The sequence below is a fragment of the Oryctolagus cuniculus genome, chromosome 1, assembly GCF_964237555.1.
Source record: "Oryctolagus cuniculus chromosome 1, mOryCun1.1, whole genome shotgun sequence".
Taxonomy (NCBI): domain Eukaryota; kingdom Metazoa; phylum Chordata; class Mammalia; order Lagomorpha; family Leporidae; genus Oryctolagus; species Oryctolagus cuniculus.
Genome location: NC_091432.1, coordinates 165,605,292 through 165,631,779, shown reverse-complemented (window position 1 = coordinate 165,631,779; position 26,488 = coordinate 165,605,292). Strand labels below are relative to the sequence as shown.

Here is a 26,488-nt window from a genome sequence, read left to right as displayed (position 1 = left end):
ACCTAGTGGTTGATCCCTGACTTCGATCATAGTCAGAGTCCCACTTCTGTGGGATATAATAAACACTGTTTGCTATTGATACTCCCAGAAGACGGAGCCTCTGATCTCCATTGTGATCTTTCAGGCACTCAACCCCTGGCATTCCAGCCTGTGCATGCTCAAAGAACACCAGCTCACTGGTGCCCTTGTCACCAGCATCCTCATGTTGGTTGTGTAGCCATGATGCGTGGGTCTCACTCTAGGGCTGATGACAGCCCTCACGGATGTGTGTCATCACTTATGAAAGTGTGTAATCATCTAATCTGATGATACTAAAGTGTTTACCTGGTTCTCACTGTGAATAGGAACAATTACTGCCAGCCTAACAGTCACAGCACTGGGAGTTAGTAAGCATATATTTCAGTTGAATGACTGAGACTGTTTTACATTGCTGAGAGGTGGAGAACAGCTTCGCTCAGGGGGTAGGCAACTTAATTCATTTTTACTTCACTTGGTTTTATCCTTGCTTCCGTAGGAACCCAATCTATACCATTGATGAGTTTCTTTGCATTAGGTTTTCCAAGGACATTGTCCCAAAGGTTAAATGATTACATATCCATTTTAACAGATTCTTACATTTTATAATCTGTAGTCATTCAGAAGACAGTAGCTAACCAAGGTGAAAAACATTGTAGACAGAGACTATTTCAGTTAAAACTTCTTGTTGTAGCTAGGAAACCAAAGTTTTAAAAAATAAAGTTATTTTTTCTTGCCCTCTCCTCCTTTTTTAAGTCACACTTCCCCCTTGCACCTATGCTAGTCAAAGTGGAAACAAAGCGTGATGCTATATTATGGCCAGTTTAAGAAGTCTGTATTTAGATTTTTTTTTTCTGTAAAACACTCTTTGAAACCTACCCACTGTTTAGAGAAGATCCATGTTTTCAAATGCAGAAATGTTCATTGTGTGGATATCTGTTGTCAAAAATTCGGACAGCCTTCTTCCAGCCTTCCTGTTTAAGTTATAGATTTTCCATCAGCTATTATACAACATGACCTAAACTGTGTTTCAGAAAGTATTAGTCTTCATGAAAGAGCTCTGGGGTGAGACAAACAGAGGGACCCTGCTTGACTGCTGTCCTCTTGAGCACTCTCAATCCTATTAACCTTTTGAAGGTACTGAGAAGTCCCATAAGAAAGAGGCCCAGCATTCTAAAAAGTGAGCCACAGAACTATTTTGTCTGAATAATAGGTAGTAGCATCACATGGTACATTTGGGGAGGTGGTACAATCATATATTGACATTGAGTAGTTACTCAGAATCCGTATGTGTATGTGGACGTGTCTCACGTTTTTTGTCATCTCTTGAACATCATGTAGTTTAGCACTTTTTCTAAAATCATCCAATTGTTTTTCTCATACCCTTTAATTGATTAATTAGGACCCTTAAATGGAATACATTTCAGGCTCTTTTTTTTCCCCTCTCTTTCAGTGAAGTATTAAGCTACTATATTTGCAGGTAAATTTTGCTTTTTTGCTATCATTCAAATGCTCTTTGCTTAGAAGAAATGGTTATATGGAATTTCAGAAATTGAAGTAGAGGGTTTGCTTCATTCATTTATAATTCACTAATCTACACACATGAACTGGGGTAAAAGTGGTTTACGAATCCGCTTGTGATTTGGGTTTCAGCAGATGTGTTACTGGTTTCACGGGAAGACCTTTTGGAGAAAGAACTGTCTTTCTTTGGCAGTGAGCATGAAGTTAGAGTGGGGTCTGTTCTGTTAGTCACATCAGACTCCCCCTTTCTCCGAAAGTGGAAGACTTTGAAATGTAACTTCTCAGAATGTCAAATATGGGAAAGTTTGTGGAGATTGATTATTACAGCCCTTCTATTTTATATCTGAACCTTCTGTGGCCCAGAAGGGAGTAATAATTTGCTCAGCTAGTTAGATTCCATAGTTATTTTCTGCTCTGAAAGCATGTTCCTTTCCATGATCTGCTGATACCAGCCTTTTGATCCTGAATTATTTGGGGGATAAAGGATGACCAGTTACCAAAAAAGCAGAACAATAATATTGTTAATAAACATTTTACATAATGATGTCATATTACTATGTATGCCATTACTGACAGTAATTAAACTTATCTTATTTTTATGAATCTTTTTTCATGTTATTTTAAAATCCCATTTTATACTTTTATAATTAAATTTTTCATGTGAAAATAGAAATTCTTCAGCTATTCATAAAATATGTAGAAAAGTTCATATTTAATACTTTCACTATCCAGTGTCTTTGCTCAAGAACTTTCAAGAGAGTCATTATTTGAATGCCTTATCCATATATCTTTTTATTATTATCCATTATAGAACTAAATCGTTCCATATGAAGGGCAATTTGTCACTTTCATGTTCAATATTGACATCCAAAATATTTTACAATTATACTTAAAAGAGTTTAAACACCTGATTTTTCTTCTCCCCTTCTCTTTTTTTAAGAAATGAGAAAATGAAAGAAATCTATACATCCCAGTTTAGGTTTAGAACCAGGTTGTGCTATTATTAGTTCTCTTAAATGCACTTTAGAAAGTCATATACAAAAAAAATCATCTATTATTTTTCACTTTATGTTTCTGTGTGGGAGCAAACTGTTGAAATCCATACTTAATGTATACTAAGCTGATCTTCTGTATATTAAGATAATCGAAAATGAAAAAAAAAAAAAAGAAAGTCATATACAAGTATCATTTCTCTCTCTGACTAGTTGCGAAATTCCAGGCTAATAAGAACATATTTGCACTTGGATTTCCTTATCTTTAGACTGGAGATTAATAGTTCAAACCGTTACTTAATAACCAGTTCAGAGTCTGGAAGTAATGAATGGGAAGTAGAATAATTTACATTGTCTGAAAAAGTATTCACTTTTAGTATAATTGTGCTTATAAAATTGTCAAAGTAAAGCTTAATAAACATTTCTGCTGGAAGAAAGATTTGAAAGCAAGAGTGAAAAATCTTTGTTGAGGGTATCAATTTTGAAAGTTTGAGAGTCAAGGATTGTGCCTCAAAAAGAGACTAAAATGCCTTAGCTATATTAAAATCTAAGGCTGGTCACAGAGTTTGAGCTTTGTAAAGAACAGAAGGTTCTAGAGAGAGCAGTACCCACAAATCCTAGTATGGTCCTCAGTAGAACTCAAGAGTACATAGACTTGTCTCTCAGGGAACGTTCCAAATTGTCTTCAGATTAGGGTGCCTTGTTCTGCTTGTGCGTTGGACTGTGCACCCTTGTTGGCCTCAAAAACATATATACCCTGTTTTCATCTATTTTAAAAAATCCCACTTGACAAAATCCATCTCTAACAAGTGCCTTTTCTCTTTTCCTCTTCATATTAAAACCTCTCAGGATTGATTGCACGTTCTTCAGCCTCTTCCAAGCTGGCTCTCTCCTCCATATAACAGTGAAATTGCTCTTACAAAGGTGGCCCTCGGTTGTAAATCTATTGGACATCTTTCTAGATTAAATTGACTTAATCTCTAGCAGTCAGCTACTCTATCACTATCTCCCCCCACCAGAATCTATATTCTATTTTCTTCCTAACTTTATTGATTCCTCTTCAGCTTTATTATTGGTCAAGTAAGTGTTCTGTGGCTGAAGGTCCAGAATCATTCATGTATGTGTTTCGCTACCATTCTCCAACAGAAGCAGCATTTTTTTTTTCACCCCGCTGATGACTCTCTGTCCTCCTGTTGACTGTCTGTAACTTGTCTACCATTTATCTTTCTCCCAGTAGAATATAAGCTTCATGTGAGCAGAGGCTTTGTTTATTTGCTCCCCATTCTGTAATGTCTAGTACAGTTGGCACATGATAGGCACTCATTCTGTGTTTGCTAAATGAATTAATGACAGGTGCAACATGAGCAGTTAATGGCAAATTTAAGTACACAGGAAGAATGAATGAAACTGAATCAAAATTTGCAGATGTGGCATTCACATGCCTTTTAAATTTGTTTTGATGTGTTTTGCTGTTTCTAATGGAAAGCTGTTGTATAAATTTATGTCAGTGACTCTGGATCAAATCTTTTACACTGCCATTTCTATCAAAGTTGATTTAGATGCATATTCATTTCTCTGGCTTTTGTCAGGGAAAGGCCCCCTATATGGAGTTATTATGTGTTCTTTATGGTATGCTTCAAAACCATTATAGCAGTGGAAATTTTGGTAATTTCATGGGACGTTACCAATAAATATGAAACTTCTTTCGTCAGCGCAAATAGTGAAGGATTTAGCAATTCTGAAGCAACACTTTTTTCCTTTCATTCCTACAAAAATTGAGCTTCATATTTTCGGTATCCTAGAGTACAGTGGTTCTCCAAATGTGTTCTCCACACCAGTGGCACCAGAAACTTGTTCAAATCGCCAGCTTTTGGTGCCCAACCTGTTTCTGTTACATGAGGAATTTTGGAGAGGGGCCCCACTCTCTATGTTTTAATAAGTATTCCAAGTGATTTGATGAGCATTGTATAGAAATAAATAATTTAAATACAAAATAAACAAGCAGATATACTTAAATAATAATCATAGGATGATACAATTAAAGTTGCAGTTCCAGTGCTGTGTACATTAGCAACCTGTGTAGTAATGAAAATGCTGCATATGAAAAAGAAAATTCAGTGATTTCAGGAAGTGTTACTGGATTTTAACATTCATTCTTATATTGCTTCCCCAGTAGGCATGGCAACAGCTTAATAAGTGCTTTTATTTTTCACTTATTGTTATATGTTGAAATTAGCATAAATAAGTGTCTTATAGATTAAATGAAGGCAAATGTTTTATTAGTGATATTCATTAGTATTTATTCCTTTATGTTTAACCTATTGTTTTTATGTCTTTTTTAAAAATTTATTTATTTATATAAAGGGAACAGATTCCATGTATTTCATATATACAGTTTTAAGAACATAGTGATACTTCCTACCCTTTTTCCCTCCCATCCATTCTCCTTCCTTCTTCCTTTCTTATTGTTTTTTAAATTTTTGCAATGACATACTTTTTTTTAAAGATTTATTTATTTGAAAGGTAGAGTAATCGAGAGAGAGAGAGAGAGAGAGGGAGAGAGAGAGATAAAGGGAGAGAGAGAGAGAGATCTTCCATCTGCTGGTTCACTCCACAAATGGCCACAGTGGCTGGTTATACACAGGTCCAAAGCCAAGAGCCAGGAGCTTCTTCCTGGTCTCCCATGTGGATGCAGGGGCCCGACCACTTGAGCCATATTCCACTGCTTTCCCAGGTCATTAGCAGAGAACTGGTTCAGAAGTGGAACAGCTGGGACTTGAGTTGGTGCCCATATGGATGCTAGTGCTGCAGGTGTCAGCTTTAACCACTGCGCCGCAATGCCCACCCCACAATTACATGCCTTCAATGTTCTGTATTAGCATGAGCTTAATCCTCCACTAAATCAGGAATACAACAAGTAGTACTGTTTTCCTTTATCATCTTATACCAAATGGACATGTCAGCTCTCTGGTATATCTTCCACTTACAATCTGAATTGGAGTATTGAAAACAAGATCTGTTTCAAAATTCATACAAATAGTGGGTGCTGGCCAGCCAGAGGTTGGATACCATGTGAATGCAATGTGTTGAAGATTTCAACTGTTTCAGTACTTCTGTGTAGGGCTTTGGTAACCCACATGCTAACTTCCTAATGGCAAGCTGTTTCGTAGCCATCCCAAACAGTAGGGATTCGTCTTGGCTCCTGATCCTACTGCCATTAGAAATTGGGTTTGGCTCCCACAACACACCACCTTTCCCATTGCTTTGTGCCACTGGCACATGGTTATGGCAAGTACATGTAATTATTTGAGCCCTGAATTGACTCCCCCAGGCCTATGTACAGGGAGGTTGGGAAAGCCAGTATCTGGCCTTTGGGGCTGTTAAATTCAAGTGTGATTTGCTTCCTACCAACATTCCCAGGTTGAGGAATTGCACAGAGGAAGGGAATTCAGATGCAGTGAAACAGAAATCCTCACCAGTGTCGCCACTATAGTGACCTATTGACTATTTTAAAGATTTATTGATTCATTTGAAAGATCAAGTTACAGACAGAGACAGACAGAGACAGAGGAAGAGAGATATTCCAGCCCCTGGTTCAGTCCCCAGATGCTCAGATGTTCACTCCCCATGTGGCTTTTGGGCTAGGCCGAAGCCAGGAGCTGGGAACTCCATCCAGATCTCCCACAGGGGAAACATCCTTTGCTACCTTCCCAGGCACATTCACAGGGAGCTGGAGTGCCAGCAGAGCAGCCAGGACTCTAACTGGTGCCCGTATGGGATGTCAGCATGCAGGCAGTGGCTTAACCTGCTGTACCACAATGCCATTTCTGACATAATGATTTTTTTTAAAAAAGATATATTTATTTGAGAGGCAGAATTAAAGACAGAGAGAGGGAGAGACAGAGATAGAGCTCTTTCATCTGCAGATTCATTCTCCAAATGGTTGCAATGGCCAGAGCTGGGCCAATCTGAAGCTAGGAGCCAGGAGCCAGGAGCTTCTTCGGGTCTCACACGTAGGAGCCGAGGCCCAAGCACTGCTTTCCCAGGCCATCAGCAGGGAGCTGGATTGGAAGTAGAGCAACCAGGACTTGAGCCCACGCTGCAGCTTCTGGATGCTTGACCTACTATGCACAGCACCAGCCCCCTAATGATTCTTTATATGATAAAAATGAACAAGAAATATAGACAGGAATATAGAAATTGATATAGGTCTTTCTGGCCATACATCTTGGAGCCTAAGATTGTTTATTAAGTATGGAGTGGATCAGCAATTCCCTTTAATTAAAGAATCTTAAATCCTATGTGGGTAGTGACTGTATCAGTTTTGTTTAATAACAGATACATACATATTATACAGTATGTTGCCTGAAACATACCTCAGAGTTCTCTGTTGACTGGCTGAATCAATTATTCATTGGGTGTCTGACGAATCCTCTGGAGCCCTGAAGTTCTAAGGTGGGTGAAGGTACACAAGTTGGGCTGTTTCATCTGGAGTGTAGTCCCCTTTTATATATTTGGTATTTTGAGATTAATACTTAATTTAATTGGAAAAGATTTATGCCACCACTAGACATAAGAAGTAATTTTAAAAATGAGTAATGAGGAGAAAAGTATACTCAACTTTATTCTTTTTGCTATTGGAATCCTGGCTGAAAATTTTTTCATGTATAGTTGGTAGACATGTCCTTTAGAAAGGATCTTAAGTTAGTAAGAAATCTTTTGAGTAAAAGGAATTTCTACTGTTCTCCAAAAACCAAAGAGTACTTTCTCCTTCTGTTCCTTAGAAGTAGAAACAAAAGTTGAGGACCAGTTTCCACCCTGTTACAAAATAGATTCCCCTTTTCCTCATTTGTGAAAGTTTTCTAAGGAAATTTTTAATTTGCCATTTCTCTTTAAATCTAATTTATTTGACTAACAGTAGAAGCATTAAAAAAGCAGAAAAAGGACTGGACTGGGAGATACCCAGAGTTAGTTCCAGTCTTCCTTTATCACTTTACCATCGATATTATCCTCAGAACCAGCGACCCTACCTCTTCTAGTCTTAGTGCGTCTATTTGTGAAGTGGGATAAAAAGTTCCTAACCCTTGTGATTCACTCTGTGTAGATTAAGTAAGATAGTATGTTCCCTGTCTCTAAAAAGCCATTCTCTCCAGTTCCCAAATGCCCCTCATGCTTTCAAATTTTTCAGAAGTGTTTTAAAAGTTGTCCATTCAGTTGCTTATTGGTTACTTTTCCTTAGTCTAATCAGCCATACATTGCTTTCACTGCCCAAGAAGATCCTCCTCTCAATATATCTAACAAGGAGATTCTAAGATCTCTTCTTTATGACCCACCCCAGCCATGGGCCCTGTTGGCTGCTTCCATTTCTCGTGTTATCCCATCACCTGTCTGGCTTCAGGCCTTTGTTCAAGTTGCTTCCCTAACACATTCCTCTGTCTTGCCCTACGAATGTTCCCCCTTACCACTATCCCAGCCTAAAACAGAATCTAAACTTCTTCATATAGTCCATAACAATGACATTCAAGCTTTTAAGACTGCATCCACAGAAAGCTTTTTCTACACCTATATATTTATACCTAAATATATGCATGATACGTGTGTGTGTGTGTGTGTGTGTGTATGATAGAAACTGAAGTCTACATATGTTTATAGTTAGAGTGGGCAGTGTTGTGACACAGTGTTAAACCACTGATTGCAATGCCTGTATCCCATATTGGAGTGCTGAGAGGAGTCCCACTTCCCAGTCCCTACTGCCCTGCTTCTTATCCAACACCTTGTGCCGGGGAAACCAGTGGATGATGGTGCAACTACTTGAGCCCCTGCCACCCTCAAGGGAGACAAGGTTAGAGATCCAGGCTCCTGGCTTCAGCCTGGCCCAGTCCTGGATTTTGTGGCCATTTGAAACAAATGATACAAACAAAATGTATGTGCTAGAAAAAAATAGTTTCCAAAAATGATTCCTGTTTTCACCAGGTGTTCTGATTGTTTTCTAGTCTAAATTTTACCTGTTTGTCTTTAACACTGTTAGAATTGATTTCATGATTCTCTGCTGGTTCATGACCACAGCTTAAAAGAATTTTTTGTTTTACTGCCTGTATGTTTATCTATGTGTTTAACTTCATTTCTTTGCAATTGCCTTCATATTTGTTATAGCTAGAATACTAGAATCTCTTCCTTAACACCAGGATCTTTATGTGTTATGACTTTTTCCCCATGTTTTGTGCTATTTGGAGTTTTTGTTCTCTTATCTGCATATATTTGTCTTCCTGTTTCTTATAGGGCTCTTTTTCATCTTTTAGTATCAACCTCCATGTCACCCCATTAAGACATAATAATTCTTATATACTCTACCTTATGTGTTTTCCCTTTTATTCTTCTTTAGTGTTCTAGTTTATTTTTTTTTTCAGGGAAAATGTCAGATTTTCTTATTTCCTTTCTAATTTTTGCCCACTTACTCCTTTATGTTACACAGCTATTATGATGGTAGGGGTTCTTTTATTTAGGTGCCAGAATAAATGTTTACTGAATTTTTGTTGAAAGGAATATGTGCAGAGTAACCTAAAAGCAACAAAACATTGTACCAATGTAAGATATATTGATCACCATTACTATATCCTCTCCTTTTAATACAATTTAGGGTATGAAATATATAAGCAATTTTATTTCCTTAATTTATCACTTTTATATCATTGCTTAGTGACACCCTTATTGAAGGGGGGTTATCAAAACCTTTGTCAAGTACAAAACACATAATTTAGAGATACTATATTTCTGGATTTGTGGATAAGACACTAGAAACTAAAGAAAATGGAAAAGTTGACATACAGTAAATTGATATAATCATTCTAGGGAGTAAGTAAGCAAGGAATATTCAGGGTCATGCTAAGCCAAGGTATGTGCCAAGGCATGATGGGATGGAAGCCACACTAATTTAATGAATTCAATGGATCACAATCCTGACATTTATACAGAACCTTATAATAGAGTAGGTATGAAGTAGCTCTGTCAGCAAGTATACACATATCTCTGTGCTCACCTTCATTACCAGATGCATATGCAGAACAATGAAAAGATTTTTCTTCAGCTTTAGAAATAATATGACACATTATTTTTCATGACTTACTCTGTGGCAATTGATATAGAACAAATAAAATGAGCACAGCAGCATCTTTTAAGTGTGCGTGGAATTGCTTGGGAATTTAGCTATTTCAGGAGTGAACAGTCCAGAAATAGTTGCTTTCAATCTGATATGCCAAAAATTGAGTAATTTTCTCGAACATATGTTTTAGAAATTTCTGGGGGAAATAGTGTGCAAGCAATAACTTACATGAAGGATGTATTCAGTATATACAATATGAAAAAACAGCTGATCATTATTTCTGGTACCTAAAAAAAAAACTGTTTGCTTTTGCTATTTGTTCTTTTGAAAAATGAATTCTTCAGCATTTATTCAGGAGTTTAGAGCATTTAGACATAGAAAAGACCTTTAGGAGTCACCTGTGCATAATTCTGACTCTGGTTCCAGGGACTCCAAAAATGATTTGATTCTGACTTTCTGTTTTAAAGACCAATGATAAACATATTATGGACTGCCTCCATTACTCTGAAGCCAGTGTTTCAAAGTTTCCTCCACTTTGATGGCAGGCATATTTTTGCCAAAGTCAAATTCAGAGACAGTTCATGATACTTCATTTCCTAATATAATTGTGTTTTCTTAATCCCCTAGCAATTGCTCATCTTTGCTCAAGTTTGTGTAGATGTGTCCAAGCCTTTTCCACAGCCCCGTGGTTAGGACTGAGTAATGGAGATAGTTTACAGCTTAGCCATCCTCTTGAATGGCTGTCTCCTTTCTCTTGTAGTTTAGTCATTATGTAGCTCCTGAATCGTTTCCAGCTAGAAGGAAGTATGAAAACTAATTTGCCTTTTACAACCATATTTTCATGCTGATGTATTTGTTTGCATTACTGTTGTCCACTAAGAACTAGCTAGATAATAGGTACTTGCTATAGAAGGGATGATTTAAGTACTTCAGAATGTTTCTGTTACGATGAGGTAACAATTTTCTTGACTGGGAACTTGTAAAATTCAAGTGTGTGGTGGTAAGTATCCTCTGAAATGGTTCTGCTTTTATCCTGTGTCCTGTTTTGCCACTGAAGTGTATCACCTGCAGGTCCCAGTCTGGGTAAGAACAGACAATAGTGTGGTACTAGTTAGAAGTGAGCAACAGAACGTTTATATGCTCAGATACCACCTATCAGAGCTATTTCCTAGTAGTCATTCACTTGCATGATTCTTGGGGCTAGCTTTGTGGTACAGCAAGCTAAACTGTCACCTGCAGGGCCTGATGGCATCCTATATGGAAGTTCTGGTTCAAGTCCATGCTGCTCAACTTCTGATCTAGGCCTGTGCTGATGTGCCTGGGAAGGCAGCAGAAGATAGCCCACGTATTTGGGGCCCTGTCACCCAAATGGGAGACTCAAATGGAGTTCCAGGCTCCTGGCTTCAGCCTATACCAGCCTCAGCCTTTGGGATCATTTTGGCATTGAACCAATGGAGTGAACTTCCTACCCGCCCCCACTCTTCCCTTCAAATAAAAACAAATTAATTAACTAAATAAATAAATAAAAATATTTTAAATGGTCTGTTTCCTTTTATGTAACATAATGATTAAGCATATGGGCTAAGTTCTGATTCCAGATCCCTGATTCACCAGCTGTGTGCTTTGGACAATGCTACTTAACCTTTCCAAACTCCATCTCTTCCCCATGATTGTGAACCAGAAATGATAACAGTACCTACTCATAGATTTGTGATGAAGATTAAATGAATTATTACCTGAACAGCATACTAGATAGTGCCTGTTACATAATAAATGGTCACTAAGTATTGGGCATGATTGAAAACTATTTTATTTGTGAAATTTACTTACTACTAAGGGACATACTTATGCTACTTGGACTGTGGAAAGGAAAGTGAGCACCATGTCCTGCATCTGATAAAGTATTTATTACCATGTATTTATTTGTAAAACTGATCTGACTGTGCTTAAATTCCAACATCATAGTGTGTCATTGTAAGCACCAGTTACATGGGGCCATAAATTAAAATGGCCTAATTTTTCTTTATATCTCAATTTCAAATCAACATAGCTTTCATTTACTACATAAATAGGTTAAAAATTTTCCAGTTGGGAAATATAGCAATGATGAGAATAATTGAATATGTATTTTAAATGTCATTTTTCTATCTGTTAAAAAGTTCTCTCTATAAAATTGTTTCTGTCATCAGAAACATTAAAATTTATACCTGAATCTGCTGTGGCTTCTTTATGCAGTGTGAAATACTCTAATAATACTATTACTATTTTACTAAAATTTACATTCTAAATTGTACTACAATTGCATAATGTATAAAAACCTGCTTAAAATTATACAGAAAAATCTTGGAATGGTTTAGCATAATTTCATATTTTAATGAAACAAAAAATATTTGTGTTAAAGGAATTTGTGGACCTTGCTATTATGTCCAATGTATTTTCAAATTGAATTGTGTTTTTGTTGGCTAATGTGCCATGTGCCAGCAACTGTGTCAAGTGCTGAGCTAACAAATGTGAATAGAACATAATTTCATAGGAGTATGAAGATAAGAGGAAATAAACAGTAAGTGTATTAACAGCTATGTCTCAGGAATACAAAGGGTGTTAGGAAAGTACAGAGCACAAAACAAAATAGCCCTGGGAGGAGTGGCAGTAGAGGGCAAAGGATGCAGAAAGTCCTCGTGAGTTAAGGAGCTTGAACCAAGAGTTTGAGGAAGATTGAGACAAAGGAAAATCTTGAAAAAATACATGATGGCCTTCCAGGCAGAGGAAACCAGCTGTAGCAAGGCTGCGAGGCAAGAGAAAAGGACACTTTGAGGGACCAACAAAATGGTCATAATGGTGCAAGTGAAGAAAGCACTGGAGAGCATGGCACAAATTGAGGCCAAAAATCACAGAGGCACCAGCCCCTGATGATCCTTGTAAGACTGTCAAGGGTTTTGAAAAAAAATTTTTGAGGAAAGGAGAAAATGCTGAAGACATGAGAGAACCATGAAAAGGCTTTCAAGCAAGGTTTATTTTTATACTTACGTTGTAGAAAATTCTGGCACCCGAGTTCGAAATAGATTGGAAGAGAGAGCCTGATTCAAGAGGGGAAGCCACTTAGAAGACCATTGTGGAGGAGCATATTGTGAGTGAAGGCAGTGCATGAGAGAGTGGAAAGGAGAATTATTTAGAAGATGAAATTGAAAGGACTTCCTGACTCTTGTCAGTCCAAGTCCCAGAAGTGGAGCTTCCCAGGCTGAGGATGGCAGTGCTGCCCTCTGCTGAGAGGGGGGGGAGAGAAGGAGAGGCAGCCTCATCCTGTGTTAACTTCCACACGTGCAGCCTCCCGCTTGTCTGGCCTTTCCTAGTCAAGGGGACCAGCTGACTGTTAGAAAATCAGATTTAAAATTCTTAGAAGTATAACTGGGAAGTAAACAGCTGAGAAGTCAGCCTCTAAGTTTTTTTTTTTCCCCCCCGACAGGCAGAGTTAGAGAGAGAGAAAGGTCTTCTTTTTTCCAGATGGCCACTGCAGCCGGTGTGCTGCGCTGATCCGAAGCCAGGAGCCAGGTGCTTCCTCCTGGTCTCCCATGCAGGTGCAGGGACCCAAGGACTTGGGCCATCCTCCACTGCCCTCCCGGGCCACAGCAGAGAGCTGGACTGGAAGAGGAGCAGCCAGGACAGAATCCAGTGCCCTAACCAGGACTAGAACCCCATGTGCCAGTGCTGCATGTGAAGGATTAGCCAAGTGAGCCGTGGCACCGGCCAGCCTCAAAGATTCTTAACCATGATCACAAATACGGTCCTATAGTTAGTACGTGGTAGAGGATGTGGTCTAAATAAAAATAAAGAAAAGAAGTAAAAGCTAAAAATGGAGATCTTGTTAAATACCGATATATGTAGTGTCAGAAAAGTGGACGCTCCAAAATGTTCTTCAGAGGTAGTGGTGAGAAAGTCACAGTGCAAAAGAAATGCTTGGCAGCTAAGGGACAAGAGGGGTAACGCAGAGAGACCTTAGTACATGCGTGGGAGACTTCTGAAAACATGCACACCAAATTGTCTGGAGTAGCCAGCTCTGGGAAGCAGAGTCCAAGAGAATAGCTAAATAATGGAATTTTCATTTGCTATTTGAATTTTTCAGAGAAAGTGTTATTGTATCTGTGTTATCGTTGTAACGTCTCATGAGGGTTTGGAATTAACAAGTGAAAAAAAGTCATCTTAAAAAATAAGTTATAGTCTATGGAAAATGAAAAATAAATCAACCCAATAAGCTTAATCAGAAGAGAAAAAGGAGAGAAAGGGCAACATGGAGTGGTCAACAATGTCATACTGTAGATAGGTCAAAAAAGATAAGGGTTGACAGGAGCCTTTTAGCTTGGTATTTAGATTTGGTCACAAATGACCTTATTAAAAGCAGCTTCACCGAAAGGCTAAGGGCAGAAGCCTGACCGCAGTTGTGGGAAATGCAAAGTGAGGGTATGAAAAGGTGGCATAGATATCTGGTAACAGAGAAGCTGGAGTGAAGGAAGAGAAAGCTGTTAGGTAGGGATTTGGGGCCCAAGGTGAGCAAACTGCTCGCGATCTGCCTGGTGCTCAAGAGATCCATGCAAACCAGCAAGCCGATTCAATGAGGACTGTGAAAGAGCGTGAGTAGTTCCCTTGCCAGCCCCAGTGACTGCAGATGCCAGCTCCTCTGAGACAGGGGCCAGCAGGAAGTTTTATAAGGAGTTGATGAAGCCATTCAGCAAGGTTTCTTGGGAGCAAAGAGACCTGAACTTGTTTGTGTGCTGGAGGTGGGTACCAGTCAAGGATGAAAGCCCGAGAGCTCAGTAACGAGTTGAGTTTCTTATTAAAGGAATGCACCTTTAATTTGGAAAATAAGTCTAGCTATTCCTGAATGTGAAGTTTCATACAAAGTACAGTATTCACCATGTTCCAAAGGCTGTGCTCATCAGTATTTAATCACAATCAGTTTTAACCACAGTCATGATAGAAAAAAGTCCCATAAGACAGTTCTCAATAAACTAGTAAATTTCTTCTCTCTTCTTCTTCCTCTAAAGCCGAACAACAACTTACCCTTACACAGAAACCCAGATGTACAGCCAGAACACTGGAGGGAATTACTTTGACACTCAAGGGAGTTCCGCACAGGTGACTACCGTGGTCTCGTCCCACAGCATGGTGGGCACTGGTGGGATTCAGATGGGCGTCACAGGAGGACAACTCATCAGCAGCTCCGGAGGAACCTATCTGATTGGCAATTCTATGGAGAATTCTGGTCACTCAGTGACACACACAACGCGGGCCTCCCCAGCGACAGTAAGTGTTTGAGTTTCTCTGTGTTCAGTGTAGCTTTGTGGGAGCCTCCATTGTCCATTTTCCTCTGAGGCTGAATGGGGCAAGACTGTGTTCGGCAGTTTCAGTGTTGGGAGGAATGCAGATTATAGTATGTGAAGTTAGCAGGCAGAATGTTACACACATGTTGCATTCCCAGTTAAGTAAATTGGAAGGTTTCAATTACAAAGGTGATTTTTACTCATTGAGCTGAGTATAATAGATGTTCTTCAATGATAGTAATACTTTAAACTTCTGCTGAAAGAATTTATTTTTATATTATGCTCACTTTGTAAAACTAAAAACCAAGCAGCAAAATATAATTTTGGGTTTTTCATTTCTTTATATAGTGTTAATTATGCTAGCTCATTATCAGAGAAGTTACATTATAGAAGTCAGCATTTCACAAACCTTAGATATTTAAGTTTGGCCATATTTGCATGCTGCCTGTACAGTTCTTATTTAACTTATTTTTCAAATGGACTAATTTTAAGATAGGAAACCACATATATTTTTTTCTGATATACATAGGAATCAATACTTAAATTGAAAAATAAAAAATATTTATTTCTGTACCATGTATGAAGTCCTGTTGCATTCTACTAGAGATATACTTTAGGTAGCACTAATATAGATGAAAATACATTTAGATAGACTGTTAGCATAGTTATAAGCAAATAGTATCTTTTTTTAAGATTTCTTTTTATTTGAAAGGCTGAGTTAGAGAGGCAGAGGCAGAGAGAGAGGTCTTCCATCCACTGATTCACTCCCCAAATGGCCACAACAGGTAGAGCTGGGCCTATCCGAAGCCAGAAGCTTCTTCCAGGTCTCGTACGTGGGTGCAGAGGCCCAAGCACTTGGGCCATCTTCTACTGCTTTCCCTGGTCCTAGCAGAGAGCTGAATCAGAAGTGGAGAATTAACACCCATATGGGATGCCAGCACTGCAGGAGACAGCTTTACCTACTATGCCATAGCACCAGCCCCAAGCAAATACTATTTTAGAGACACTTGTATAATTGAGTTTTTAGCTTTAAAAGTTTAATAAGTATATTTATTCTAACATAATAAACTCAAATATGTTGGAATTAGGTCATAGAAATAATCATAGAAAGCTGTATAGAGTTTGATATCATCAAACTCTGTAACCTAAACCTCCCTTTTTTCACTTCAACTTAGCATATAAGAAAACACGATCATTTAGAACTGCATAGCACAAGTAGCACAGGAATTGACTACTTGATGCTTCATATTAAAGGGACCTGAGGATTTGAATAAAGTTGATGCACTCCTTTTCCACCATCTTGCCATGTAGTTTATTCTTGGAATGTAATATAGATAGGAATCAATTTGTCAGAAAAGACTAATATGAGAGTTTATATTTCTCATTTTTTGGAATTTCTTCAAGATACTATATACACTTGGTAAGTAGTTTGTATATACTTTGTGTTTTTATAGTGATCACATGTGTTCATGCCTTCATCATTTAGTGCCTTTCCCCTAATATTAGAACATTTTATTTGTAATTCACCATTGTTGTTGTTGGTTGCTTTTTTATTTTTTATTTTCATTTTATTTATTTCTTTCACTAACATCAAAATAAATGACTAGCAGTTCTGAATGGAGTGTTTCTTTTTTGTGTTTTTGAATCATTTTTTGTGTATTTGTCTTTTTTGTAAGACTAGCAAATACAGTATTTCTAGGCCTTTTAGCCACACCAGTATGTTTATGTGGATTCAAAGCCCAAAGCAATTGCCACTCATAAATTAGAGCTTCTCTGCACCTCAGTTCCCCTATCAATAACATAAAAGCTTTGTTAAGACCAAATGATGTCCTCATTTCCTCCTAGCTTACAAAGCATAACAGTTACAGAGGGATTATAAAATATCCTAGATGTAGAAATGATTTTATCTTTACCACAGAAGGAAAAGAGGGAGGGGGAAAAAAAGTGTTAGTACTTTATAGCTCCCCCAATAATGGCCACCTAGAAAGACATTTTCACCGAAATGGAAAGTGCCCAGCACTTCCCAAGGCCTTAGGAAAATTGAAGAACACAGAGTGCTTCTCTCCCTCTCTCACACCACCCACGCTCTGGTGCTGACGCATGACCCTTCTGACCCCAGCCCTGTCCTCCCTCAGCTTGCCCAGGCACTCCTGCTCCTCTTCCCTCGGACTTCCAGCTGCCTGTTCAACAGCCTCCTCCACTGGGTTTGGGATGACCAAGTGTCCTTGTTTTGTCACTGAATTAACTAAGTTATGTATTCAAGCTCATATCAGTGCAGTTGCAAACAGGAACAGAATAAACTGCATAGTGTGATTAAAAGCAGTTTTGGTAAAGGACATTGTCATATAGAGGATGAAAGGTGACATTGCCCCTCAAGTTACCTGCCACACAGATTTGATGTGTGATTTTTATTATGTTAGTTGGTAAATTAAACATACAAAATACCTGAATTATAACAACTGGGAATAGTTGAAACCTTTTAAATAAACACTGATATATAAAACTGTACATATTAATTTTTACTTAAAACATTCATATATGTTATTCTGCTAGGGCAAAAATTCATAGTTTTTTTTTTCTTTTTCTTTCTTTTTTGCTTTGTTTTTCTACAAGAAAATCTTTTTTTTAATAAAAGAATATACAATAAAAGGATAAGTTTTTACCTGGAAAAATCACAAGGTGCCTTTATCAAAGCCCAGATGATATCTGTGCTAGTGTTTATTGTATTATCTTGCATTTATTTGTCATAACATACATTTAATTTAGATTTCCTCCCTTAGTCATGTGAAGATCTTCATCTGCTTGCATCACAGTGAGGTAGTGATGTTCAGTTTATAATTTCACTTCTGTTACTATAGTAAATTTTACAAAGGCTAATTTCCATGAAACCTTATTTAAAATTTTCTGCTATCTTCCTCTCGCCACATGTTAGAGAATTGGCAGATTTTTGATTGTTTTAATTCCTAGAAGTTACAATTTTTAGTAGGTGTCATGTCATTAAAGAGAATTTGCCTGATTTCATGTGTCATTCTGGTTTGTTATAAAACTTTACTAAAGAATGGATATGTACACAATCTTTGACAACTTCTGGATCAAGTCTCAAACCATTTCTTTCTAAACAGAGACTTACTTGTCTTTATTGTTCAACTTGTAACCTGTATGGTATTGGTTGGTGCAACTGCCTGTATAGGAATAGCCATACTGTGACCAGAATTCCTTATTGGGAAATGCAGTTGGCCCTCTATATCTGTCGTCTCCTTATACAAATACTCAACCAACCTGAGATCAAAAATATTTAAAAAAAGAAATTGCATCTGTAGTACTGAACATGTATAGACTTTTTTTTCTCATCATAATTCCCTAAGCAAAACAGTATAACTATTTATATAGGATTTACATTGCTTTGGGTGTATTATAAATAATCTAGAGATGATTTAAAATTCATGGAAGTGCATAGTTTATGTGCAGATACTGTGCCATTTATAAAAAGGACTTGAGCATTGGTGGATTTCTATCTGTGGGGCTCCTAGAACCAATCCCCATAGATACCAAGGGATGGCTAGTGAGTTGGGCCATTCCTTAAGAGCCTCTAAGTAATAATCAGTTAATTAAATTTATAGGAATTAGTTAAGTTTGAGTATTCCAGATTGCACAAATTGAACATTTTTACTCAGTACATGGGCACAAAAGTTTCCTGCTGTGGTTCTCAGAATAATTGCCTTGGTTCTTTCTTATATTTGACCTGTATATTCACAGAAATACTTCAATATTAACTGGAATAATTTTCTAATACAAAGAAAAGTTTACTGCAACTGAACAGATAAGTTCTTCCAAATATACTATGGAAACAAAGTTAGTGATTTGAAATTGAAGCCACTAAGGAATAAATTAAATGACTAATACATGAAGTATATTTTTCCTAGTCTTATATTGAATATAAAATCTAGAACTATCTTTCCTATAGTAGAAGGATCTGGATCATCAGCCAAATTTTTAAAGATTTATTTTATTTATTAAAAAGGCAGAATTACAGGGAGGAGAGACAGAGACAGACACAGAGAGAGAGAGAGAATGAATTAGTCTTCCATCCACTGGTTCACTCCCCAAATGGCTACAATAGCTGGGGCTGGGCCAGGCTGAAGCCAGGAGCCAGGAGCTTCATCCAGGTCTTCCATGTGGGTGCAGGAACCCAAACATTTGGGCCATCTTCCTCTGCTTTTCCAGGTGCATTAGTAGAGAGCTGATTGGAAGGTGGAGCAACTAGGACGATGCAAACCAGTGCCCATATGGGATGCTGGCACTGCAGGTAGAAGCTTAACCCATTACCCCACAGGGCCAGACCCCCCGCCCCCATCAACAGAATTTTTATTTGGGCATATGACTTCTTTTAGTTTTATAATTTAAAAAATGGCATAAAGTTTTAATATTTCATTTTGGCTTCATGCATTGTAAACTCTTTCATTTTTCAAGGCTCATAGAAAATATCACCATTTTTCAGAAGATTATGATGGCAACAAATTAAATTATAAAGATTCACTTATTTATTTAATTTGAAAGGCAGAGTTACAGATAGAAAGGGGTATAGAGACAGATCTTCCATCAACTGGTTCATTCCCCAGAAGGCTGCAATGGCTTTGGCTGGGTTCCAAAGCCGGGGGCTTGCAAATCCATCTGCATCTTCCAATGAGTGGCAGAGGCCCAACTATTAGGGCCATTTTCTGCTGCTTTCCTAGGCCCATTAGCAGGGAGACAGATGGGAAGTGGAGCGGCCGGGACTTCAACCGGCACTTGTGGAATGCCTGCATTGCAGGTGGTGGCCCAACCCACTGTGTGACAACTCAAGCCCCACAAATTAAATTTCATATGGTGAATATATTTTGAGGAAACTACAAATATTCACATTTGACCAAAATCCTAATTACCCTTTAATTTCCAATATTCTTTTATTTGGTGAATAGAATCCATGTGCTTGTAAATTATGTATGCTATCTGCATGTATACATATGCATTGTGTTTTTGCTTTCATAAATATAGATACACACATTAAAAAGACATTTCCTGGGGCTGGCACTGTGGTGCAGCAGGTTGACTCCCTGGCCTGAAGTGCCAGCATCCTATATGGGCGCCAGTTCGAGACCTGGCTGCTCCACTTCTGATCCAGCTCTCTGCTGTTGCCTGGGAAAGCAGTAGAAGACGGCACAAGTCTTTGGGCCCCAGCACTCATGTGGGGGACCCGGAAGAAGCTCCTGGCTCCTGGCTCCTGGCTTCAGATCGGCACAGCTCCAGCCATTGTGGCCATCTGGGGAGTGAATCAGCAGATGGAAGACCTCCCTCGCTCTCTCTCTTTGCCTCTCCTCTCTCTGTTTAACTCTGATTTTCAAATAAATAAAGAAATCTTAAAAAAAAAGACATTTCCTGCTGATGACATTAAATACGAATTTTCAGAATGATTATGTAATTTTTTTTTATTTGACAAAGTTAGATAATGAGAGAGATAGACAGAGAGAAAGGTCTTCCTTTTTCCGTTGGTTCACCCCCCAAATGGCTGCTATGGCCGGAACTGCACCGATCTGAAGCCAGGAGCCAGGTGCTTCTTCCTGGTCTCCCATGCGGGTGCAGGGCCCAAGCACTTGGGCTATCCTCCACTTCCTTCCTGGGCCACAGCAGAGAGCTGGACTGGAAGAGGAGCAACCGGGACTAGAACCCGGCACCCATATGGGATGCCGGCGCCACAGGCGGAGGATTAACCAAGTGAGCCATGGTGCCGGCCCCCTATATAATATTTTATTGGACCGTCATTGAATTTGAGTTCAGCTAAGTTGCAATTCAAAAGTGTTTTAGATTTTGTTAATACTGGAGATCTACTTACTATAAATATTTCAGTAGCACATGCACATTGAGGGGAAAGAGTAGGCTGCAGTCATACTCAAGACTCATTTTATACATTCTTTCAAATGATCTTACTGTGGCACTTCAGTGTTTTCCTCTGTGTCTTTATTCACTTGAAATTCAGATATACTTTTCTTGATTATTTTTATGCATAATCATTTATGGAATTTTGGAATTTTGGAACTCAAGCATCATTTGCATTTGAAAATCAAAATTTGTGAATGTAGTTAGTAATTTTTTATGCTCATCGTAATATAGTCTCTCTTATATGAGAATATACCGTAATTAGCAAATACCTTTAAGAAGCTTTATTGACTCAATTCTATGTACAATTATATTTGTACTCTTAAAATTAGTTGGTTATTTGTGTACTTGTTTTTCTTCTTGATAACTAAATAGGATTACATTAATCATTTATAAGACTGAATGAAAGCTAATTTAAACATCTTTATATATGTATAGTTAGTAATTATATGTGTAAAGATGCAAGGAAATATGTTAAAATTAATATTGTTCATATCTCTACCTCTTGATTAAAATGTTTTAATTTCTTTTAATTATTTGGGAGAAAATCTGAATGCTAACATATAAGTTTGACTTACTGTATAATTTGTGGAAAGCTAAGAATTATAGATGCTTTTATTTCTTTACTTTTGGGTTTTCATGCTCATGAGTTTGGTGAAAGTAAATGCTTTTACCAAGATAATGAATATGTTTAGCTCTTGAGAAAATAATTTTGTCTTTTTATTCTGTTGCTAGGATGATGCTTCTGCCTGTTTGTTTTATTCTAATATTTCTGTTCACTCATTTTGAACAGTCATATATTCTTAAGTTATGAGTCCTAAAGATATAAGTGCATAAGATATAAGATATTGCATATGTTCCCTACTTCTCTTTCTTTGTGTGTTTTCAATTTTTCTTAACTATTATTCGAGAAATAATCAATTAATATAGAAGCAGAATATATATATGTATATTCTATATGTTTCTCTCCCACTTTTCCCCCAAAATTATAACGAAAATGCTACATCTTGTTTTTGTCATTCCTATGTTCTTCTGATTTCGCATTTTCCTATCTCTGCATTAAGAACTTGCTTACATTTATGAGAAATCAGTATAGTAGAAGTAGCTGAATTGCCCATTTATCTTTTATAAAATAATTTTATCAATATAGAGAGAACAGATTCATGTATTTAATAGACAAAGTTCTAAGAAGATAACCATACTTCCCTCTCTCTTCCTACCCTGTCTTTGCTTCCTTTTTTTCCTTTGATTTTCACAATGAAGCAATTTCAATTTACTTTATAATCACAGGCTTAATGTACCACTAACCAGAATGCTCAACAACTATAAAGTAGAAGGACTACATCCATAGAATATAGACAAGGGTTAGAACTAATCAAGTTTAAGATATCTGTTTCATTCTGATACTTTTTTTTTGTATTCTGTAATAGCTACCATATATCAGAGGAAACATATAACATTTGTCTTTTGGGGCCTGACTGATTTCACTAACCATAATGATCTCTAGTTGCATTCATTTTGTTGCAAAAGACAACATTTCATTCTTTTTTATGGCTGAGTAGTATTCCATATTGTAAAAATATCCTATTTTCTCCATCTGGTCATCCATCAGTTGGTGGACATCTGGATTGATTCCATATCTTAGCTATTGTGAATTGAGCTGCATTAAATATGGGGATACAAATAAATCTTTCATATGCTTATTTCATTTCTTTTGGGAAAATTCCCAGGAATGGTATAGCTGGCTCATATGGTACATCTGCTTTCAGATTTCTAAGAAAAATCCATACAGTCTTGTATAATGGTTGTACTAGTTTACATTTCCAGCAACAGTGTATTAAGACAGCTTTTTCTCTCTATCCTTGCCAGCATTTATTATTGTTTGATTTTTTGGATGGTAGCCATTCTAACTGGGGTGAGATGAACCCTCATTGTGGTTTTCATTTGCATTTCCCTGATGGCTAGTAATCATGAGCATTTTTTCATGTGTCTGTCGTCTGTATTTCATCCTTTGAAAAATGCCTGTTCATGCCCTTTGTCCATTTTTTAACTGGACTGTTTTGGTGTTACTGAGTTTCTTTCTTTTAATAAAGATTTATTTATTTATTTGAAACTGAGAGTTACACGAAGAGAGGAGAGGCAGAGAAAGAGAGAGAGAGAGAGAGAGAGAGAGGTCTTCCATCTGATGGTTCACTCCCCAGTTGGCCGCAATGGCTGGAGCTGTGCTGATCCGAAGCCAGGAGCCAGGAGCCTCTTTTGGGTCTCCCATGTAGGTGCAGGAGCCTAAGGACTTGTGCCATCTTCTACTGCTTTTCCAGGCCACAGCGGAGAGCCAGATCGGAAGTGGAGCAGCTGGGTCTTGAACAGGCACCCACATTGGATGCCGGTGCGTCAGGCCAGGGCGTTAACCTGCTGCACCATGGTGCCAGCCCTGTTACTGAGTTTCTTTAGTTCATTATAGATCCTGGATATTAACACTTTATCAGGTGTTTAGTTTGCAACTCTTTTCTCCTATTCTCTCAGTTGCCTCTTCACTTTGTTGCATGTTTTTCCTCTGCAGAAACTTCTTAGCTCAGTGTAAATCCATTTGTCTACTTTGCTTTTATTGCCTGTGTTACTTGGGTCTTATCCAAGAAGTCTTTGCCTATGTTGATGTCTTGCAGTGTTTCCCCAATGGTTTCCTTTAGTAATTTGATGGTATCAGATCTTATGTTTAGATCCTTGATCCATCTATTTCGAGTTGATTTTTGTATAAGGTGTAGAGTTGGGTTCTTTTTTTTGTACTCTGCACAAGGAGATCTGACACCATTTGTTGAAAAGACTGTCCTTTCTCCAGGGATTGATTTTAGCTTGTTTGTCAAAGATCAGTTGGTTGTGATGCATGAATTTATTTCTGGGGTTTCTGTTCTGTTTCATTGGTCTTCATGTCTATTTTTGTGCCAGTACCAGACTTTTAATTATAACAGCCTTGTGATTTGTCTTGAAATCTGAAACTACTATGTCTACGACTTTGTTTTTGTTATTTAAAGTCACTCTAGCTATCCATGGTCTCTTGTGTTTCCATGTGAATTTTAGCATCATTTTTTCTAGATCTGAGAATAATATCCTTGGTATTTTGATTGAGATCACATTGAATCTGTAAATCATTTTGGGTTATATAAACATTTTGATGACAGTAATTCTTCTGATCCATGAACATGGAAGATATTTCCATGTTTTTATTTGTGTCTCCTATTTCTTTCTTTAATGTTTTGTAATTCTCATTGCAGAGATCTTTTACATACTTGGTTACATTTATTTCAAGATATTCAGTTTTTTGTAGATATTATAAATGATACTGATCTTACAAATTCTTTCTCAGTGATGGCATTGTCTGTATATACAAAGGCTGTTGATTTTTGTATGTTCATTTTTATAATCTTCTTTGACAAATTTTCTGATGAGTTCCAATAGTCTCTTAGTGGGGTTTTTGGTTCCTCTATATTTAGGATCATGTCATTGGTGAACAGGGATAATTTGACTTCTCCCTTTCCAATTTGTATCCCTTTGATTTCTTTTTCTTGCCTAGTGGCTCTGGCTAATATGTCTAGAAATATATTGAATAGCAATGGTGAAAGTTGTTATCCTTGTCTGATTCCTGATTTTTCCCCATTCCATATGATGCTAGCTGTGTTTTGTCATATATTGCTTTGATTGTGTTAAGATATGTTCTTTCTATACTCATTTTTGCTTCAGTTTTTTTTTTCCTGAAAGGATATTATATTTTATCAAATCCTTCTTAGATCTGTTGAGATAATCATGTGGTTTTTATTTTTCCATTTGTTAGTGTGGTATATCATGTTTATTGATTTGCTTATGTTGAACCACCCCTGCATCACTAGGGTAAATCCCACTTGATCCAGCTGGGTGATCTTTCTGATGTGTTGTTGGATTCTGTTAGCTAGGTGCCTGGTAAGGATTTCTGTTTCTATATTTTTTAGGGAAATTGATATATAGTTCTCATTCTTTGCTTATTTTTTATGGTTTTGGCATTAAGGTGATGCTGGCCTCATAGAAGGAGTTTGAAGTATACCTTCTCTTTTAATTGTTTTGAATAGTTTAAGAATAATTTTAATTAATTCTTTAAATTTTGTTAAAATTCAGCAGTGAAACCATCTGATCCTGGGCATTGCTTTGTTCGTAGTCTATTTTTAACTCAATCTCCATCTTGGTTATTGGCAGGTAGTGAGGCTTCCTATGTCTTCATGCCTAATTTTTTTTTTAATTTTTTTTAACTTTTATTTGATGAATATAAATTTCCAAAGTACAGAATATGGATTACAATGGCTTCCCCCCCATAACGTTCCTCCAACCCGCAACCCTCTCCTTATCCACTCCCTCTCCCCTTCCATTCACATAAGATTCACTTTCGATTCTCTTTATATACAGAAGATCAGTTTAGCATACATTAAGTAAAGATTTCAACAGTTTGCTCCCACACAGAAACATAAAGTGAAAAATACTGTTTGAGTACTAGTTATAGCATTAAATCTCAATGTACAGCACACTAAGGACAAAGATCCTACATGAGGAGTAAGTGCACAGTGACTCCTGTTGTTGACTTAACAAATTGACACTCTTGTTTATGGCATCAGTAATCACCCTAGGCTCTTGTCATGAGCTGCCAAGGCTATGGAAGCCCCCTGAGTTCACTGACTCTGATAATTTTTAGACAAGGCCATGGTCAAAGTGGAAGTTCTCTCCTCCCTTCAGAGAAAGGTACCTCCTTCTTTGATGACCCATTCTTTCCACTGGGATCTCACTCACAGAGATCTTTCATTTAGGTTTTTTTTTTTTTTTTCCCCCAGAGTGTCTTGGCTTTCCATGCCTGAATTTTGATACATTTTATGTGTCCAGAAATGTATCCATTTATTCTGGATTTTTCTAATTTGTTGGCATAAGGCTGTTTGTAACAATTCTTAATGATTCTTCTATTTCAGTGACATCAGTTGTAACAAGCCTTTTTCAATACTAATTTTATTAATTTTGATCTTCTCCCTTTTTTGTTTTGCTTAGTTGGGCCAATGATTTATCAAGTTTTCATTATTTTTTCCAAAAATTAGCTCTTTATTTCACTGATATTTTATAATTTTTCATATAAATTTTGTTTATTTTCTAATTTTTGTTTTCTTTCCTCCTACTAGTTTGGGTTTGGTTTGTTCTTGATTTTCCAAGTCCTTGAGATTCATTGCTAGATCATTTATTTTATATATTTCCAGTTACTTCATGTAGGCAGTAATTGCTATAAACTTTCCCTCTGAACCCTGTTTTTGCTCTATCCTGTAAGTTTGATGTTATATTGTCATTTTAACTTGTTTCAAGCAATTTTTAAATTTTGTTTATGATTTCTTCTATTACCTAGTGTTCGTTTGGAACATATTCTCAGTCTCCATGTGTTTGCATATTTTCTAGAGTTTCTTATGTTGTTATAATTTCCAGTTTCATTCCATTGTGGTAAGAAAATATACATGATATGATTTCAATTTTTTTGAATTTGTTGTTTTATGGCTTAGCATATGATAAGTTCTAGAGAATGTTCCATGTACTGATGAAAGAATCTGTGTTCTCTGACTGTGGGATGAAATGTTCTTTAG

The 26,488-nt window shown here is 37.3% G+C and overlaps 1 protein-coding gene across 12 annotated transcripts in view; it reads left to right on the top strand.

Annotated features, from left to right (window-relative positions):
• Positions 1–26,488, top strand: part of RFX3 (regulatory factor X3) — a 340,088-nt gene that overhangs the window by 199,572 nt on the left and 114,028 nt on the right. For all 12 annotated transcript variants that reach the window (XM_051846155.2, XM_051846152.2, XM_051846162.2 and 9 more), the window contains one exon: positions 14,667–14,925. In XM_051846155.2, the coding sequence (XP_051702115.1) occupies positions 14,667–14,925 (259 nt within the window). The remainder of the gene's footprint in view (positions 1–14,666; positions 14,926–26,488) is intronic.